Here is a 19,892-nt window from a genome sequence, read left to right as displayed (position 1 = left end):
CATCTCATTGAGGGTCTTCCTTTCCTGTGCCGCCCCTCCACTCTCCCAAACATGATGCCCCTCTCGAAGGACCAGTCCCTCCTTGCAACATGCCCAAAGTATGTCAGATGAAGCCCCAGAATCCTTGACTCCAGGGAACATTCTGGCTTCACCCTCTCGAGGACAAACCTATTTGTTCTCCTAGCAGTTCATGGTATATTCAACGCTCTTCTCCACAACAATAGAAATTAAACTTTTGTGACATTGCACTAAAGCATACTCATTTGGCATACATTTGATTGGATGACTTCGGCTGACCCTCTTGCATCTGCTGTGGGATTGTAAAATGGTACAACCACTCTGGAAGGCAGTTTGGCATTTCCTCAAAAAGCTGAACATAGAAATTCCATATGACCCAGCTATTCCACTCCTTGGAATATACCCCAAGAAAATGAGAACTGAGGCTCAAACAGAAACCTATACACCAATGTTCGTAGCAGCATTAAACACCATCGCAAGAACATGGAAACAGTCCAGATGTTCTCCACAAATGAATGGATTGAGAAGTTGTGGTACATTCATACAATGGAATACTACTCAGCACGCAGGAGCAATGATTTTGTAATTACTACCTAACTTGGGAGGAACTGGAGAACCTTATGCTGAGTGAACTAACTCAGTCCCATAAGGACAAATACTGTATTAAGACCATTATTGTATAACGTCTATGAGGATCCAAGGTGGGGAGGGGAGCAGAGGGGGGGGAAGAGGAGGGTTGGGCTTAATCATGGGGTCACATGATTTGATGGGTGGAGGGAGGGCTGGTTAAAGGAAAGGGGAAAGATTAAGTATGAAAAACAACGTATACAAACTTTGTAGGTAAACCAATATAGATAAAAATTTTATTTTTTTAAAAAAAGAAATAAGGAAAGCACCTGGAACAGAGTATAGCATGTAATGAATTCTTAAGAAACAGCAGGGAGTAAAGTAGCAGCAGGCACAGTGGTAATGTGGCCATTTCTTCAGCCATGTGGTGAGAAGAGAATGTACGGGCCTGGAGTAGAGTAGAAATGATGCTGAGCATACACACATCATGATTATGTGTCAGTTTCTCAGCTCCTGGGAAATGAGGCCACTAAGTGATAAGTTTTCTCGAGATTAACAATGAGGGTGAGTAGAGCATGGAAAAGTGCATATCTCACTGAGAAGGTGCTGTGAGTCTTCCCTGCACCCTGGGATTCCCATCTAAGAGGGAAGGTTTACAAAGCAAATGATACCTGGACACTGTGCCCTGCAGACACAGTGACAGAGCATCCGCCTGCCTCACTCCCCTGACCTCTGTGTCTCTGATAAGGGAAGATCCTTTCAGCCACACACTTATACTTGATCATCCCATGCCCAAGTTCAGAAAACACATTGAAATGACAGGAACGAACAATGATTACCCAAAAGCAGAATTTGGATGTATCTGGTTGTTCATCTGAGCATCATCGGAGAGAGAATTGTTCTAAGCAAAGTAATTTCCCCAAAGAAATACTGCTGAGACATTATATTGTTTAGGCTGCTTTAAGCAGAAGATAAAGAACATGGTTTAATCTTTCTGATTGCTCTGGGCCGTTGTTAGGAATAGGAACCATAGTAATATCCTCAAGGTGTCTGAAATAAATTGGGTTTTGAATCCTTTTATCAAATGCTCGCAGGGACTATACCTTCTCTTCTTGCTTATTGCTGCCAGAAGCTGCTGCCTCTGCTCACGGGCTCCTCCTAGTCCCGTCTTGCACTTGAGTTGGTTGGCTCCAAGCCTCAGCTGGGAGACAGATGTGGGCCCTAGGGCAATCCTTTCTTCACCTCAGAAGTTGGTTTTGTTTTGCTAGAAACCAGGTTCCAACTCTGTGTTTTATGATCATGGGCATAAGAAATCAAATCTAACCCACCACCATGGAGGTCTCAATTTCTGGCAATCCCAAAAGGCTCAGAGTAGAAATGGCTCCTTAGGACATTTTTAAAATTTTTTTAAATTCGCTTCCTCAACCACTTGCCTCTAGAAACTCTATGAACTTTGAGAAATGATGATAGTTAAGAAAGGCTTCAGGTCTTTTTTTCATACACTCTAAGTCGTGCTTGACTCGACGGCAATCAACAACAACAACAATCTTAATACAAGAATATTGCTGCACTTCTGTTACTCAGGGCAACTAGGTGGTTCAAACCATGAACCTTTAGGTTAATGTTGTTGTAACTGGTTGCCATCTAGCTGGTTACTACTCAAGCAACACGATGAACAACAGATCTGAGCTCTGTCCTATCCTGCCACATCCTCAGCATCTCTAATGGACTCAAGCTCGTCATAAAAGTATCAGTCCATCTCCTTGAGGGCCTTCCTTTATTTCTCGGAATCTTCTCCTTTCTCAGTAGGATGTCTTTTCCCAAGGTCTGCACCCTCCTGAGAATATACCAAGAGTGTATAAGACAACTTTGACCATCCTTGCCTCTAAGGAACACTCTGGTTGCACTTCCTGCAAAACAGACTTGTTTGTTCTTTTAGCAGTCCATAGGATATTCAGTACTCTTCTCCAACACCACAACTTAAAGGTATCAGTTACTCAATCATCCTTAATCATTGACCAGCTTTCACATGCATAGGCAGTAATTTGCTCGGATCAGGCACATCTTCCTCTTTAAATTGACACCTTCATTCTTCAGCATTTTGAAGAGGTCCTTAACAGTAGATTTCCCCAATGCAATACATATTTTGATTTCTTCTTTTTCTTTGTGTTTTTTTTTAACATCAGTCAATTGGTATATTTCTTTAGTTAATATCTTTTGATTTCTTGACTGCTATTACTATGGGTGTTGATTATGGATCCAGGTAAGATGAAATCCTTGAAAACTTCAGTCTTTCTCTGTTTGTCACAATGTTGCTTATAGGCCCAGTAATGAGGAGTTTTGTCTTCTTGATGTTGACATGTAATTCATATTGATGGTTGCAGCCCTTGATTTTCTGCAGCAACCATTTCAAGTGACAAGTATTTCATCACACTGGGAAATGTGGATAGTAAAACAATAGAGGAAGACCCTCAACAAGAATTGACATAGTGACTATAACAATGGGCTCACCTACAACCAGGAGAGGATAAAATAGATGAATGGGACCTGCTAAGAATAAAATCTCTACACACATCAAAAAACTTCTCCAACAGGATAAAAAGCAAAGCCACAGACTGGGGAAAATATTTTGGAGCTCTGGTGGCCTAGTGATAAGAAATTGTACTGCAGTCACGAAGGCAGGCAGTTTGAATCCACCAGCTGCTCCAAGGGAGAAGGATGGACAATCTCCTCCTGTGAGATTAACTGCCTCTGAAAACCTGCCAGAGGGTTGGTTCTGACTTGATGATACCCAACAACAACAGTGACATGTCTGATAAGGGACTTATATCTACAACTTATAGATTATTCTAGCACCTCAACAAGATAAAGGTAAACAGTCCAATTGAAAAATGGTCACAGGATACTTTACGAAAGAACACTTTACGAAAGAAGGCATTCAAACAACAAACAAAAACATGAAGAGATGTTCAAAATCCCTAGCTCAAAGAGAAATGCAAATCAAAACAACTGTGAGATATCATCTCATGCCAGTAACAATAGCAAAGTTCAACAGAGCAACAAACAACAAATGCTGGCAAGGTTGTGGAGAGACTGGAACCCTTATTAACTGTTGGTGGTAGTGTAAAACAGTGCAACCACTGTTGAAGGCAGTATGACACTTTCTCAAAAAGTTGGAAATAGAAATTCCTTTTGACCTAGCAATTCCACTACTGGGAATATACTCTAAAGAAACCAGAACTGCCACCCAAACAGATGTATGCACACTTATGTTTATTGCTGCATTGTTCACAACAGCAAAGAGACGGAAGCAATCCAAATACTCATCAACAAATGAATAGGGAACTCTGGTGGCCCAGTGGCAAGAAGCTGCACTGCAATCCCGAAGGCATATGGTTCGAATCCACCAGATTTTCCTCTGGATAAGGAGGGGCAATCTCCCTTGGGACAGTCAGATCTAATTTGATGGTACACAATAAGAAAAAAAGAAAAAACAAAACAAATAAAAACAAATGAATGGATGGAGAAGTTGTAGTATATTCACACAATGGAATATTATACAGCACTGAAAAACAAGGAACTCATAAAATATCATACAAAATGGGTGACACTGGAAGACATTATAGCTGAGTGAAATATCTCAGTCACAAAAAGACTAATATTGCATAATAACACTGATATAAAAGAGGAATGACATGGTGGTTGGGGGAAAACTAAGAGAAGAGGGGATAAATAACGTACATGACATTGGAACAGATGAGGGAAAGAACTGAGGGAAAGGAATATATGATTAGGCATTATTTACATGACAAAAGTCCAAAACAAGAGGTGCATAGCAAAGTGGACTAGAGGGGGAAGGAATTTGGGCAACAATGAATGTTTTTTCCTTAATGACATATTTCTTTTCTTTTTTTTATTTTACAGTAGCTTATTTACAAAATTCTAATACATTCTTTTCGGAACAGATTCTTTCATTTTCCCTCACCCCCTCATCCATCAAATTGTACAACCTCATGATTAATCCTCCCCTCCCTCTGCACATCTTCATCCTCTGCCTCCAACCTCTCCCACCCCTCCTGGATCCTCATACTCATTCTACAATAATGTTTTTATACAATATTTATCCTTGTGGGATTGAGTTAGTTCACTCAGCATAATGCTCTCCAGTGCCTCTCAAGTTAGGTGATAATTTACAAAATCATTGTTTCTGAGTGCTGTATAGTATTCCATTGTGTGAATGTACCATAATTCCTCAATCCAATGAATTATGTTTTTAAAGAGAAAAGCAAACTGAGGGGGGATAGGGAGGAAAATGTGCAACAATGAATGAATAGAAATCCAAATTTTCATTAAAATGACAATTTTTTTGGTTTTTAAAAAATTATTAATTTCTATGAAAATTTACAGAGACTTTGGATTTCCATTCATTCATTGTTGCACTTTTCTCCCCTCCCAACCCTCTCCCTCAGTACACTCCCCTCTTGGAAAAGTAAGAGAAAAATTCTTTCATTGTTTTACAAACCCTCCCCCAGGTCCACTCCACTATGCAGCCTTCACTCTGGACTCCTGTCATGACAAAAATACCTAATCACATATCCCTTTTAAACAGTTTTCTCCCTCATCTGTTTCAATGCAGTATACATTATTGAACCCATCTTTCTCAGTCTTCCCCCAACCCCAAGGTCAGTCCTGTTTTACAAAAGTGGCACCATGCAGTATTTGTCCTTTTGTAACTGAGATATTTCACTCAGCATAATGTCCTTCAGGTCACCCATTTTGAATAATATTGCATGAGTTCCTTGTTTTCCAATGCAGCATAGTATTCCATTGTGTGAGTATATCACAGCTTCTCTATCCATTCGTTTGTTGATGGGCACTTAGGTTGTTTCCAACTCCTTGCTATTGTGAACAAAACCCGCAATAAACATGGGTGTGCGTATATCTGCTTGGGTGTCAGTTATGATCTCTTTGGGGTATATTCCCAGTAATGGAATTTCTGGGTCAAATGGTGTTTCTATTTGCAACTTTTTGAGAAAACACCATACTGCCTTCCACAGTGGTTATACCATTTTACACTCCCACTAACAGTGAATAAGGGTTCCAGTTTTTCCACAACCTCGCCAGCATTTGTTGCTTGCTGTTCTGTTAAATTTTGCTATTCTGACTGGGGTGAGAGGATATCTCATCGTTGTTTTGATTTGCATCTCCCTTACAGCTAGGGATTTTAAACATTTCTTCATGTGTTTGTTAGTCATCTGAATGTCTTCTCCTGTGAAGTGTCTGTTCATATCCTGTGCCCATTTTTCAATTGGATTATTTACCTTTATCTTGTTGTGGTGACAATAAAAATTTAAAAACAAAACAAAACAATGGGCTCAAGTGTATCAGAGATTGTGAGTTTGGCATAGGATAGAGCAAAATTCAGATCTATTGTTCATAGAATCACTATGAGTTGTAATTGATTCAATGGCACCTAACAGCAACTACAACATACACATTTGCACAGCGTACTCCTGACTTTCTCCTGTTATTCAGTGCATACCAAACAGCTGGGAGCTTGCCAACATGCACACTCTTGGTGGAGCAGATTTGAGAGAGGCCCGAATTTCTGCATTTCTAATACATTCGCAGGGAAGGCCACTGCTTCTGGTTCTCACGATTGCTTGACTAACGAGACTTTGAGAGTGGGATATACAAACCCTGGGGCCCTGGGTGGTGCAAAGCATAAATGTGCTTAACTGCTACCTGAAAGTTTGGAGGCTGGAGTTTACCCAGAGTTGGCTTATAAGAAAGGCCTGGTGATTTACCTGGAAAGCCATTCATTGGAAACCCAGTGGAGCTCAGCTCTGCTCTGACCCACGTGGGGTCACCCTGAGTTGGAATCAGGTCTATGGCAACTGGATATGTGAATGTTTTCATGGCTGGCAAGTGATGTAGCTCAGGTGTGGGATTTAGAATGCTATAACAATGACACCCTGGATCACGCTGTCTGAAGACAAACTAACATTTCTCGGAGAGCCCTATTTATATGCTCGGTCCTACTCCAGAATCTGTGGGGAATAAACTAATTTGCTCACATGAGGAGTCTAACCACAATCTCCCTTGGACGTGAACTTGTAGAAGAGTTGTTGTATCCCATTGGAACTGACTCCTGGTTAAATCTCCAGCTGGTTTTCTGAGAAGGTAAATTTCATGGGAGGAGATTGCCTTTCTTCCTTCCAAGAAGCAGCTGGTGGATTTGAGTCATGTGCCTTTGGGATGGCAGTGCAGCTCCTTTCCATTAGGCCACCAGAACTCCCCTCCCACACTCTCCCCTGGGTGTGAACATTTAGAAGAATAGGTGGATGCAGTTTTGGAGCTGCTTGTCTCATTTTAGAATGCCTGAACTTTTGGCCTGGCTCTGCCATTTATTCACTCACTCATTCACTCATTCACTCACTCACTCACTCACTCACTCACTCACTCACTCACTCACTCTCTATCTCATTGCCATCCAGTTGGAACCTGCTCACAGCTGCCCCTCCAGCAGATTTTCAGAGGCCATAAACCACAGTGGAGGAGGTTGCCCATCTCTCTCCCATGGAGCTGCTGGTGGATTTGAACTAGCCATCTTTAGGTTAGCAGTGCAACTCCCTACTGACTACACCATCAGAGCTCCCAGAGAAATTTTCTAGCCACATGCATTTGAGGAAGAATGAAAAAATGTGAGTGTACTAATATTTATAATAATACTACTGCTATTCTAAGCATTTACTATTATTTCATCTAATTTCACATTCTCATAGTACTATTGATTAGCCTTGTTTTATAGATTAAGAGACTAGACTTTTAGAGACTAAATAACTTGACTTTAATAACCAGCTATGTTTTGGTGGGGTGAGGATCAAGATTTAGGACTATTGTTCTCTAAAGCTTTCTATGAACAACATAACTGATGTTTAGTGTTTTTGTGCCAGGAACACACTTCAGTTCTTAATCTTTTCAGAGACCCTCCAAGGTATATGTAAATATTCCCATTTTATAGATGACTAAACCAAGGCTCAGAGGTTAAAACAGTATCTAGAAAGGAACTGCCAGAAGTTTAAGCAGAATTTAAAAGAGACCGTGGCACCAGCGATATCATTGCTGATGTTAGATGGATCCTGGTTGAAAGTAAAGAATACTGGAAGAATGTCTGTTTGTGCTCAATTGACTATACAAAGGCATTTGACTGTGTGGACCATAACAAGTTGTGATGACATTGAGAAGAATGGGAGTCCCAGAGCACTTGATTGTGCTCATGCATAACCTATACCTGGACCAGGAAACTGTTGTGTGAACAGAGCAGAGGAACACTTTGTGGTTTAAAATTCAGAAGTGAGTACATCACGGTTGTATTCTCTTTCTATACCTATTCAATCTTTATGTTGAGCAAATTATCTGAGAAGTTGGATGCTGTGAAGAGGAGTACGGCATCAGGATTGGAGGGAGACTCATCAATAACCTGCATTATGCAGATGACACAACCTTGCTTGCTGAAAGTGAAGAGGACTTGAAGCACTTGTGTAGAAGATCAAGGAATGCAGATTTCAGTATGGATTGTGTCTCAATATCAAGAAACCAAGATTCTTACCATTGGACATATAGACAGCATCATGATGGACAGGAGATTGATACTGTCAACAGCTTTGTCTTGCTTGGATTCACAATTAATATCCTTGGACCAGCAGTCAGGAAATAAGGAAATTTATTGTACTGGGGAAGTCTGCAGTTAGGGACCTCTTCAAATTATTGAGCAGTAGTGAGTCTTGAACATATCATGGACTGCCAAGAAAACAAATGTCTTGGAGAGGGTGAAACCCAGTCTCTCCTTGGAGGCTAGGATTTTGAAGCTCTGCCTCACTTACTGTGGGCTCGTAAGGATGCTTTGAAGGATGGATGGACAGCAGAGGAGTGGAAGACCCCAGATGGTATGGATTGATACAGTAACTGGGGCGATGGGGGTTGGTGTGTCAGAATTAGTGAGACTGGCTCAGGACAGGCAGGGTTCAGATCTACTGTAGATAGGGTAGCTATATACCTCAGGTGACTCAATGGCACATAACAACAATAACATACTGTGACAGGTTTGGAAGCAGGAGTGACATCCACTTCCTAAACAACATGCCTCTGGAAACTCTACAAACTTTAATAAATGTCGATTGTTGTTAGATGTATATTAGTTATATAGTTGTAGAGGGACTTCAGGCCTTTTGTTCTTAGGGTTGCTATGAGTCGTGCTCAACTCGAAGGCAATCAGCAACAATTCAACAACAAGCAAGCCAATTTAAAATATTTTTTAAAAAGGTCCATCAAAAAGAAATACACCATGGGGTAAGGGGAGAACAAAGAAAAGTAGAGAAAGGGAAAAACCCAATCTGCCTGTTTGCTAGAACTACTGGGCTTCCTGTTAGAGCAGTGACCACTGGACTTAATGACTATCCCCGAACTCTGAAAGATTCCTGATGTGGTGGAAGAAGAGTTTCAAGGAGTTAAGTATTGCCAAACATTTTTGTTTGTTTTAGTTAGCCAAAAGTTTTGCTAAAACTTTTAGTTAGCAAAAAGTTTTGTTTGTTTTAGTTAGTTAGGGACACATGTCCCTTTTATGTACTGTCTTAGTTGTCTAGTGCTGCTGTAACAGAGGCTACAGGGGGCTGGTGTTAAAGATCGGAAATGTATTTTCTCACTGTTTAAGAGACCAGGCGTCAGAACCCAGGGCAGCAGGCGAGGAAGGCTCTCTCAGTGGACTCTGGGAGGTGGGTCCCTGGCTCAGAGTCTGCAGTCCTGCTGTACCTCAGTTCCGCAGAGGTTCTGCTCCTCGCGTGTGCTTTTGCCTTTTTCTATTTGTCCTCACTTGTCTCTGTGTCTATGTTGCTCCTTAAATCACTCAGAAGTGGTTATATTTAGGATACATGCTGCACTAAGGTGGCATCATTAACAAAGAAAACCCTATTCCCAAATGTGATTGCATCCACAGGTGTAGCAGTTCCATCTCATTGCTGCCAAGTCAGAATTGACTCATTGACCCTCCATTTGGTTTCCAAGGCTGTAAATCCCATGAGAGGAGACTGCCCATCTTTCTCTCAAGGAGCCACTGGTGAGGCAGGTTGGATTAGCAGCACAACTCCCTATGGACTATGTCAGCATGTTCCAAGGGAACACTACTCAATCCATAGCAAAGCAGGCATAGGAATGGGAACCCGTGGTTTAGGAGGTGCCTAGGTGGTGTAGAGGCTAAAGTGCTCACTGCTAACCGAAAGATTAGTCATTCAAATCCACCAGCTGCTCTGCAAAACCAGGAAGGGCAGTCTACTTCCTTAAAGCTTGATTACCTTGGCGATCCTGTGGGGCCTGTTGGATTGCGATCAGAATCAACTGGACAGTAGTAGATTTGGGTTTGGGTTTTATGCGTCAGGAGTTCTTTATAATGGATCCTGAAACAAGGTAGACTTGTGTTCTTCCCAGTGACACATACACATACACCCGACACAAGGCTAGTTTTATTCTGATTACCCTCAGGGGCTGGGCCATTCACTTTCAACTTGTCTTCTCTGTCAACTCTGGCCTCTGAACAGGCTTGCACAATAATTGGTGAGACAGGAGGCCCGTGCCTCTACCTCACTTGGCCCAAGTGCTCAGGCCACACAGAGGAGGCAGCAGTGGAGTTAAAGAACCATTGGGAAACCTAAGTCTTGGCCAGAGGTACCAGTGGCCACTGTCCCAGAACTTGGGAATTGGAGGAAACTTTGTTTAGCTCAGCAAATGTCTCCTGGGAGAAACTTTCTCCAGCCTTGATTTAATACTGATCCAAATGGTGTGAATAGGATATACAAGAATTATAGCCATAATAGAGTGGTTAAGATTATAATATACTTAAGGGAGAAATAAGTGAGCACATTTTTGGTTTTGGACTGGCTTTTCCCTCCTCACCCCCTTCATTGCTTTCCACCTAGATTATATTTGCAACTGCCTTGCTGTAGGCTCCAGGCTGCCTTCCAAGGCTTGGGAAATACTGGGCATCGCTCTGAGCCCCCTGATCTCCGTGGCCTGTGCTGAGTCCTCAGCTCTTCCCAGATTGTGTCCTGCCTCCAGCAACACTGCACCAGTGGCAGGCCTCTCGATATGATCTGTGACTGACCCACACCCAGTGTGGCCAGGAGTGTTTGCAGGTTGTACTCTTAGAAGCTGCTTTTCCATTTTCTTGGCGTTTCAAATTCACCGCCGGTTGCTCCTGGAGAAGAAGATAGGCAATCTCCTCCTACGCAATTCACAGCTTCTGAAAATCCAGTGGAAGGTCAGAGAAGAGTTGGTTCCAACTTGAAAGCAATGAGCTGATGTTTTTTGTGACAGGAAAGACTCAGGCCCTGAGTATAGACATGGTCACATATTGAGGCTCACTGTTGAAAGAATTTTACATTTCCTTGTCATACAACCCTCTGTCCTCTGTATGTTGAGGACCATTACGAAAGGCTGAAGCTTCAGTTTCTAAGAGTCTTCCTCCCACCCTTGTTTCCCCTCTGGACTGGGACCACTGGTCCAACTCTGCCCTATAGGCCCAAGGGATGAGCTGAAGAACTTGTTGGGTCAGGCAAAGGGTCAGGCTGATGTTGACAGCTCCTCGAGGCCTTGTGTTTGCTAAAGTTGGAAGGCTTCCCTAAAGCACTAGATATTCAAGCCTTATTTTTGTGAAAGATTTTTCAAGATGTCTTGTGGGCCAGAAAAGCAGAAGTAAGGACCTTGGAATCGGCTTTGGGTTTGCCTTTTTCCATTTCCTGTGGTTTGGCTTAGGGGCTTCTGTATCTCAGTTTTCTCATCTATTAATTGAGAATATTGCCTACTTCCTAGGGTTACTGGGGAGAGCTCTGGAAGCTTCATCCATAGGGAATTGTACTGAAAACCCAGAGCCAGTGCCTCTCTTGACAGTTTGACTCCACTAACATCTTCTTGGAAGAGGAAGATACCATGTCCTCTCAGGTACCATCTCATTCCATTTGCAGGCTTGGAAATCCAATGGAGAGTCAGCTAGGAACAAGTTCCAACTCGATAGTATTGAGTAAGTTGAGAGTATGAATTCTGGGAGGTCGTGGACTCATTAAAACTTTCTTAGGTTTTCCAGCAGCTTCCACAATACCTGGCATATTCCAGGAGAGATTCCAAATGGATAGTATCGTGCAGACAATTTCAATAGAGAAATTGTTGTTATATACAATCAATTCGGAACTGACCCATAGCTGACCCTTCAGAAGGTTTTCTGAGACATTAAATCCACAGAAGATTTCCCATTTTCCTCCCAAGAATAGGGAAAGAGAAAGCTTTAAAATATAAAAGGAACTATTTCAATGTCTTCTCAAGGGTCCAGTTCTCCAAATCTTCTTCTGAGATTGGCTGAGTCTCCACTGTGACCCTCAGACAAGGATTCATCCACTACCCTTGCCACTGATGCCATTTCCTGGACTTCCTGGCGACCAGATGCTCTTCAGCCTGTCCCGCTGGCTATGGAGAAAGCAGGGCAGACAGACCTGGGGCAGCTCAGGGCCTGCAGCACACGAAGGCCAGTGTGGACGCCAGCAAGTGACTAGATTCTCAGAGCACCACCCCTTTACCTCGCCCCCTGAGCCTTCGACCCTTTGGGGCAAAACTCTCACAGTTGAACCGCAATCCTCATTTCCAGGTCCCCACAACCATTTTCCTAGGACTCATTCCTTTCACAGAAACACATAAGCCATGGGAAGATTTCTGGGACTTTTATTTTTGCTCTATATTTGCTTAAAGCCAGTGAAGATGGGGAAATGCTTGGTCCCTTTTGGGCTGTGTTTCTTCATGGCCAGCCCCCCACCCACCTCCCTTAACCGTGGCCCCACCCACCTGCCAATAGCTCAGAGATACTAGTTTCAGAGAAAAAAACACTACCGTTTTTGGGCGATGCCCTCCTGCAGCCCCAGACCAGGGAGCGCCAGGCTACGGAGTGATCTAAGGAAAGAAGGCCCTTGGCTCTGTCATTCTTGCACCCTCTGCCCTGCCCCTGAGTTCTTTCCAGCCCTGTCTCTCTCCACTCCTGGACACCCTGCTTTCCTAGATGGTTCTGTGCTTGTACTGGTGCTGAGGGTGTCTGTCAGGCGCCCACACAAGCCTCTAGGATGTTGTTCTCCTCTTTCCTAGCCTGTGGGAACTTATTCCAGGCGATCCTTTTAGGTGAAAGTGGAGAAAAGAGACCACGAGCCCATCCAGATAAATTCTCAAGTTTGGTATCTGGAGTGTTTCTCAATTGGAACCCATTTGTCCTCCCTAAAGGAGCTCCGTTGGCGTAGTGGGTTACCTCCTGGGCTGATAACCTTCCTGCAGGAGAAACATTTCTAGCTGATGGAGGGCCACGTGAACAGGAATTGAGTTGACAGCCGTGGATCTGGCTGATTTCTCCCTGTTCCCTAAGTTTCCTATCTGGGCTATACTGTTGGGCTCTGGAATCTCAAGCAGGATTTCACCTGGGCATAGGTCTGAGGAGCGTATCTGGACATGCCACCCCGATCTTTTCTCCTTCACCAGAACCTGGCCATTTTAGGTTGTATTTAAGAACCCTGCAGAATTGGCACGCAAGGCCTCTGCCCACAGGAGGAGGATAGTAAAGAAAGTTCCTGTGCCCACAAGTCTCAAGAGGTGCTCTATGCTGCCCGCTCCCCTCAGCCAGTCCAGCCTGTTCCCCTTTGTTATTTTCCCCCCCACCTCCTCCAGTTGGTCAGAAGCCGCTGCACTCGGCATCTTCTCCCCCAGCAGCGCTGAGAAGCGAGGGAGCGAGGCCTCCATGGCGACGGGCCGCGGCTGGGAAGGGGATGGCGAGGACGGGGCGCAGGGGCGGCGCTGGGAGCGCGCGGCCCGGCTCAGACGCTGTGCGCGCCCAGGCTGAGCACCGAGAAGGCGGCCCGGTGCTTCCGGAGCAGCAGCCGGATCTTCTCGTCGTCCGAGTCGGGGTCCAGCGGCTTGTTGTACTCGTCGTCCTCGTTCTCCGAGGCCACGCGGTCCGCGCCCACGCCACCCGGAGCCCTAGGCGTGGAGGACGAAGGCTCCAGGGCGCTCTTCTTCCGCCACTTGGTCCTCCGGTTCTGGAACCACACCTGGGGCGACAGAGTGTCATGTGGGCCCCCTGCACCTGGTAGGTGGACTCAGAGCACCCGCAGCACCCGTCCCCATTCCCCCCAGGAGGACGACTCCACGTGGTGGCAACTAGAGTTACTGCGGTTGTAAAATAAATGGCTAAATGGTGGAATACACTGCAGTAGTCACATCACTGGGGAGGGGGAGGGCAGGGCCACAAAAAGAAATGTGATTACAGCAGCCATTTCAGCTGGAGTGTCTCCTCACGGTGGGGCATCGACCTTCCTCTTTGCTATCTGGAGCTCTGAGGTGGAAGATGCTGGAATGCCCAGAATGGAAAGGTTTAGTCCAGGTTAGAGCACATCAGGAAATTCTGGAATTCATCTGGTTTAGAGACTGGGACTTGGTTATTTCCCCCCACCCCAAACCCGAAGGCATGCGGTTCGAATCCACCAGCTGCTCCACCGGAGAAAGATGGGCCATTTCTTCCCATACAATTTACTGCCTCTGAAAACCTGCTGGAAGGTCAGCTATGGGCCGTTTCATAACAGCAACAATTGTAAAATTAACAAATGCCTATTTGTTGAGATAGTTGAAAAGTAGACAAAAGCACTTAAAGAAATAAAGCATGTTACAGTATCCCCTTTTGCCATTTAATCAGTTTTCACTGCAGCTGAATTACCATCAGAGGACTTGCTGGAGATGTGAAGGCTTGAAATGGATCCCAGACCTGGGATCAAAAACCCTTTTCTGGTACTTCTCACACCCTTAAAATTGTCCCTGTTTCATAGAATGAGGCAGAACTGGCTTAGGTGAAAACTGTCTTCTTTGGTGTTCCACTCCAAATTTCCCCAGAGACTTCTAGCTTCAGAGTTGGGAAAAGTTACCCCAGGAAGTCTTGGGAGGTGAAAGCCAGTTTACTAAAGCCTATTTATATTTATCAAGTCTCGGTCTTTTCAATGGCTTCCTGTGCTTCTGAAAGTTGGATAACGGATAAGAATGACAGAAGAGTTATTAATGCCTTTGAATAGTGTGGTTAGTGAAAAGTACTGAATACACCATGAACTGCTAAAAGAATGAACAAGTCTGTCTTGGAGCGAGTGCAAACCGCGTTCTCCTTAGAGGCAAGGATGGTGGAGCTTCATTGCATACACTTTGGGCATGATGCCCAGAAGATTCAGTCCTTGGATAACGGCATCGTGCCGGGAAAGGTGGGGGGGGGTCAGTGAAAGAGAGGAAGACCCTCAGCAAGATAGATTGACACAGAGACCATAAGAATGGGTCCGGGCACATCCAAGTTTGTGAGGATGGAGCAAGACAGAACAAGTTTCAGACAGTAAGGAGATATGCTGCCAGTCTAAAGGCACGCCATTCAAATCCACCAACTGCTTCGTGGGAGAAAGATGGGCAGTGTCTTTCTGCGTGGTTTGCTGCCTCTAAAAACTGGCTGGAGGGTCAGTCAGTTCTGAGTTGGTTTGGACTCAACAGCACACAATAGCAATAGCCTTTCCTTCAAGCTCTACAGCGTCACACCTCTCATCTCACACCTTCAACTGGATCTCACATCTTCAACTGGATGATCAGGAACTGGAGATTTCTTCATTTTAAAGATAAGCTCTTGTACATAGGGTTGCTATGAGTTGCAAGCGACACGATGGCACATAACAACAACAACAACAACATGCTGATGACAAGCGGACACTGGTCATTCAGTGGTAGAACTATCACATCCCTTTGGAGACCCCATTTCTGTTCCTAGTCAACGCACTTCAAGCAAAACACCTGTCTTTCTGTCATTGGAAGCTTTCATGTTGCTGTGATGTTGATCAGATTCCAGCAGCCTTTTTTAGCTGAAAGGTCTATCTACTTCTGAAAATCAACCAGTGACAATCTTAGGGATCACAAGGGTCCAATTTAATTTTGTTGGGGTTGCCAGGAGTCAGAAGGCAACTTGAAGGCAGCTGACAATGACAATAACAAACCAAAGGATAACTCCTTCTGTTAACTAATGGGACAGGTTTGAGCACAAGTCCCAGACTCCTAATGCAGCCAGGGGCTATCGTCAGCTCTTGAAATCTCTGACAGAGACAATCAGAGGGAAATCATAAAGTTTAGGATCCTGCATGTCTGAGACTGAGACCCACCTCTCTTAAGTATGATCTGTGTGGCCTTGGGCACAAGGCTTAACTGAGATTGTTTCTTCACCTGTTAAATAATAATGCCAACTTCAAGGCTGCTGTGAGGATTAAATGTAAGGTACTATATATTGGACTTTCATAACGGGCTCAATCAATTAATGTTGTTGTGTACCATTGGATTGGAATTGACTCATAGCTGCCCCTCCGGCGGGTTTTCAGAAGCAGTTACACTACAGAAGGAGTTACTGTTAATTGTTACCACCTTTGGGCCAGTTAGGAAGAAGCTCTAGTATTACATTAGATAAGTACTCAGGTACTAACTGAAAGGATAGCTATTCAAACCCATCAGTGGCCCTGTCGAAGACCTGTACTGCACAGGCAATCTGTATGGTAAAGATCATAGCCTAGAAACCCTTTAAGTTAGGTCTTCTCTGTCACATGGACCGTGGGCACAAAATTGTTTCTATGATACCTAACAACAACAGGTTTCTTGTTGTTGTTGTTGTTAGATGTCGTTGAGTCGAGTACAATTCATAGCAACCCTAAGAACAACAGACCTGAACCTTATCCTGTCCTGTCCCATCCTAATCATCTTGGATACAGTTGGAAAGACCCAGACGTTTTTACTCCAAAGAGCTGGGAGGAGCTGGGAAAGTATAACTGCTTGGCTTCTGTGCAGTGACATCCCCGTCCCACTCAGACTCACCTTCACCTGGGACTCGGTCATCCCCAGCGAGTATGCCAGCCGGGCCCTCTCAGGGCCAGCCAAGTACTTGGTCTGCTCAAAGGTTTTCTCCAGGGCAAAAATCTGGTGTCCCGTGAAGGTGGGTCGGGTGTGCTTTTTCTTGTGGATGCTGTCACTCAGGGGGTCCGGTGCTGGCAGGAGGAAGGAAGTACAGGTGAGCAGTGTGAGCAGGGACCAGGACTGCCGCTACTACCTGTGGAGTGCAGCCCTGTCCTGCCTCTCCCGTGGGGTTCACAGCCGCCTTGAGAGGCCCCTCAGGTGGCAGCAACTGTGACCACTGCCATGTCTGAGTGGTAGGCATCCTAAGGGGTCTTGCTGCCCCTGGTTTTAACTATTTGGGGACAAGAGGCCTTGAACCCAGCACTTGTGCCTCTCTAGCTCATGCTCTCGTACTTGATGATACGGCTTCCTCTTCCACAGTTTTCTTCCTGCCTCAGATACTTCTCAGGTCACTGACATTGACTCTTCCACCCACATGACACCCCAGGGCTTAGGACTCTCTTTTCACTTCCTTCCTTTTGGCTCCCAGTTTCCTAGGACTCCCGGAACAGCAGGGAGGGTGGCCATCAAGTCCCAAGAAGCTGCTCTGCCATGTCACCATGTTACCATGTGGCTCTGCCCAAACTGGAGAGGTTGGTCTGGTGGCTGGAGCCTCTGTCCTCACTGCCCATTGTGGGGGGTTGAGCTGGAAGGCAGTGAGGGCCCAGGGAAAGCAGAACCCCCTGGGTCAGGCCTTGTTTAGAGCAGCCTAACAGCCCATGCCTTGTCCTGTTAGAGCTGAAGAAACTGGGTCATAGAAAAGGAAGAGGCCTCAAGAAAGGCTGTCATCTTCAGCCTCTCTCCCTGTGCTTTAACCCAGCCACTGACTTGCTTAGATATTTTCCTGTATGTGTGTATGTGTGTGCACGCGTGTATGTGTGCACGGGCAAATGGAATGGAGGGTAGGGGTGGAGAAAGCCCATGTGTATGTATGTGAGGGGAAATGGAGGCGAGAGAGAGTAATGGCCTGAGGCAGATCTCAATACCTCAAAACGGGTATAGAATACCTTCTAGGAGATCATAAAATGGGTTCACCCTTCCTATTTAACTCTCCATCCCACTACCATCATGCCAGTTCCAACCCAGCAACCCTATAGGACAGAGTAGAACTGCCCCATAGGGTTTCCAAGGCTGAAGATCTTTATGGAAACAGGTGGCCTCATGTTTCTCCAGTGGTGGGTTCAAATCACCAGCCTTTAAGTTAGCAGGCAAGTGTTTTAACTGCTGTGCCACCACAGCACCTTTTCTTTCAACGTTGTTATTGTTGTTGACATCTAATAGTGTCATCAAGTCAGAACCAACTTATAGCCGACCTTCCAGTGGGTTTTCAGAGGCAGTAAATCACACAGGAGGAGACTGCCAATCCTCCTGTGGAGCAACTGGTGGACTTGAACTGTGTGCCTATGGGTTGGCAGTATAAGTCCTCACTGGTCGGCCACCTATGAGTAGCATTGGTTTCAGGGACAGGACCCCTTTACTGGGAGGGCTAGCTCCTACCCCTTTGACATGTACTGGCTGGGGGTCTAACCAAGTGTCCTGGTGGGTTTTCCCCACATTTTTCCTAACTCATGAGGGGTGAACTAGTAGATGGCATGAATGCCTGGAGCACTATAAACCGGGTGGGAGACAGGTGTGCTTTCGGGGGTCTCCCTGCCACCTCAAGCCCTTACTGCAGTGGACATCTGGATCAGGACAGCCAGCTCCCTCTGCCCTGAAGGGTGTTTGGGTTCGGGATGGCTCAACAACCACAGACACCATCATGCTGTTTGCCTTTCTGATAGGTAAGCCCCATCTGTATATCCTGCCACTTTCTCCAGTCCCCAACGGCCATCAAGCAACTGGTCCCTGGATCAGCTTTCTGTGGCCTAAGGCAACCAGGACAGTGTGCCCCCACCCAGCTGATGTCAGCTCCTAGGAGCCGGTGGGTGATGTTGCCACTGTTGACATAAATAAACCTTGAGGAGGAAGGTGAGAAATGGCCAGGAAAGGGTCAGGGTGCAATCTTTGTCCCTGAATGATGGCGGGCAAAGTGACGCAGTGGTGAGTCCTGAGGACTGGATCGTAGTTGGGGTGCAGAAATGGTGCCATGGGCTCTGGCGGTGAAGTAAGGAGAGATGCCAGTTGGGAGCCTACGAAGAGTATGGGTTGTGTGGACTACCCCAGACCCGGAGACTCTAGGTGCCCTAAGAAGGGAGCTGGTAAGGGGTGGGGCTGGGCCCAGAAAACCCATGGGCAGGCAGCATGGGAATGGCAGTGGGCAGGAATTCGGTCTTGCTCTGAGCTGAGGAAAGGGACCTAGTGGCTGACCTGGATGGTCTAATGGCAACCGAGGTGGGCGGCCAGTGCAGACTGCCCTGGGAGGGCCTCCTCCTCACCACTTTCTCCTTCTTCCACAGATCTGGGGTATTGGTCGGGTGGGTGTGGGGGTCTCCTTGTACTCACTGTTGCTGCACTGGCGCCCGCCTCGCCAGTCCTGGCCCGTGTCTGCCCAGCAGTTCCGGGTCCGGGTTGGGTACTCGTTCCCAGCCTTGGAAAAATTCCCCACCTGGGGGCCATAGTAGACCCCCTGGGAGCCAAGTCCACCAAAGCCTGCCACATGGGGGTAGCTGGAGAGGAGACCGCTGTTTGGCGTAGCCACAGGCCTGCTCAGGATGTCCGTGATCCCGTGGGGTGTTCCGGCCGCCAGCTGGGGGCCCAGCCCCGGAGGGCTGAGCTTGTAGAAGGAGTTCTGCACTGAATACTGGCACATGGGGGCCTTCATCTCCGAGAACTGGGCCAGCGATGTGTTGTTGAGCAGGAAGGTTCCCTGCAGATTGGACTCCATGCTCCCCAGGACAGGGACAGGCAGGTGGCCGGGCCTCGGCTGCCCGGATCCAGGCCGCTAATACCCAAGACTCCAAGCTCCGGCCCAGAATCCCATGGCAAGTTTGAAGGGTCAAAACTGGTCCCACAGCCCTTGACCGCCCTCCCACCGAAAGCGTCTGACCCAATCTTTGCCCAGGGACTGGCCACCCACGTCAGCCGCTCGGAGGGGAGGTGCCTCAGGACAGGTGAGCAGTCTTCCCAGCCCCACTTCTCTCTCCCTGGCCCTTCCTGCCTGGGGAAAGGCTGACACCCATTCCTCAGCTCAGACCCCTACTCTGCTTCTGAGTCTGGAGACCCTCCATGAGAAGTTTTAAGTTCACAGAACCAACATTTCCCTGATAAAGATAAGGCCCATTAGAATACAGACCTAAGACTGGCTGAGCTGCTGGAGCCGTGCAGCCATTGGTCAGAAC

The 19,892-nt window shown here is 46.1% G+C and overlaps 1 protein-coding gene across 1 annotated transcript; it reads right to left on the bottom strand.

Moving 5' to 3' along the window:
• Positions 1-13,478: 13,478 nt before the first annotated feature.
• On the bottom strand, positions 13,479-19,438 carry NKX6-3 (NK6 homeobox 3). Its single transcript, XM_006896995.1, has 3 exons — positions 19,057-19,438; positions 16,537-16,706; positions 13,479-13,712 (listed from the first exon to the last, which is right to left on the bottom strand). Exons 1-3 carry the CDS (start codon positions 19,436-19,438, stop codon positions 13,479-13,481), a joined length of 786 nt encoding a protein of 261 aa, XP_006897057.1.
• Positions 19,439-19,892: the final 454 nt, after the last annotated feature.

The sequence above is a fragment of the Elephantulus edwardii genome, unplaced genomic scaffold (assembly GCF_000299155.1).
Source record: "Elephantulus edwardii isolate Elephantulus edwardi_28Jun2011 unplaced genomic scaffold, EleEdw1.0 scaffold00195, whole genome shotgun sequence".
Taxonomy (NCBI): Eukaryota; Metazoa; Chordata; class Mammalia; order Macroscelidea; family Macroscelididae; genus Elephantulus; species Elephantulus edwardii.
This window is presented reverse-complemented; position numbering and strand designations above follow the sequence as displayed.

Excerpts from the sequence above, each read along its gene's own strand:
- NKX6-3 (XM_006896995.1), bottom strand. The coding sequence starts at position 19,438 with ATGGAGTCCAATCTGCAGGGAACCTTCCTGCTCAACAACACATCGCTG. Across the intron at positions 16,707-19,056 it reads CGGGCGCCAGTGCAGCAACA|CACCGGACCCCCTGAGTGAC; the intron begins GTGAGTACAAGG and ends TCCTCCTGCCAG. Across the intron at positions 13,713-16,536 it reads TGACCGAGTCCCAGGTGAAG|GTGTGGTTCCAGAACCGGAG; the intron begins GTGAGTCTGAGT and ends CTGTCGCCCCAG.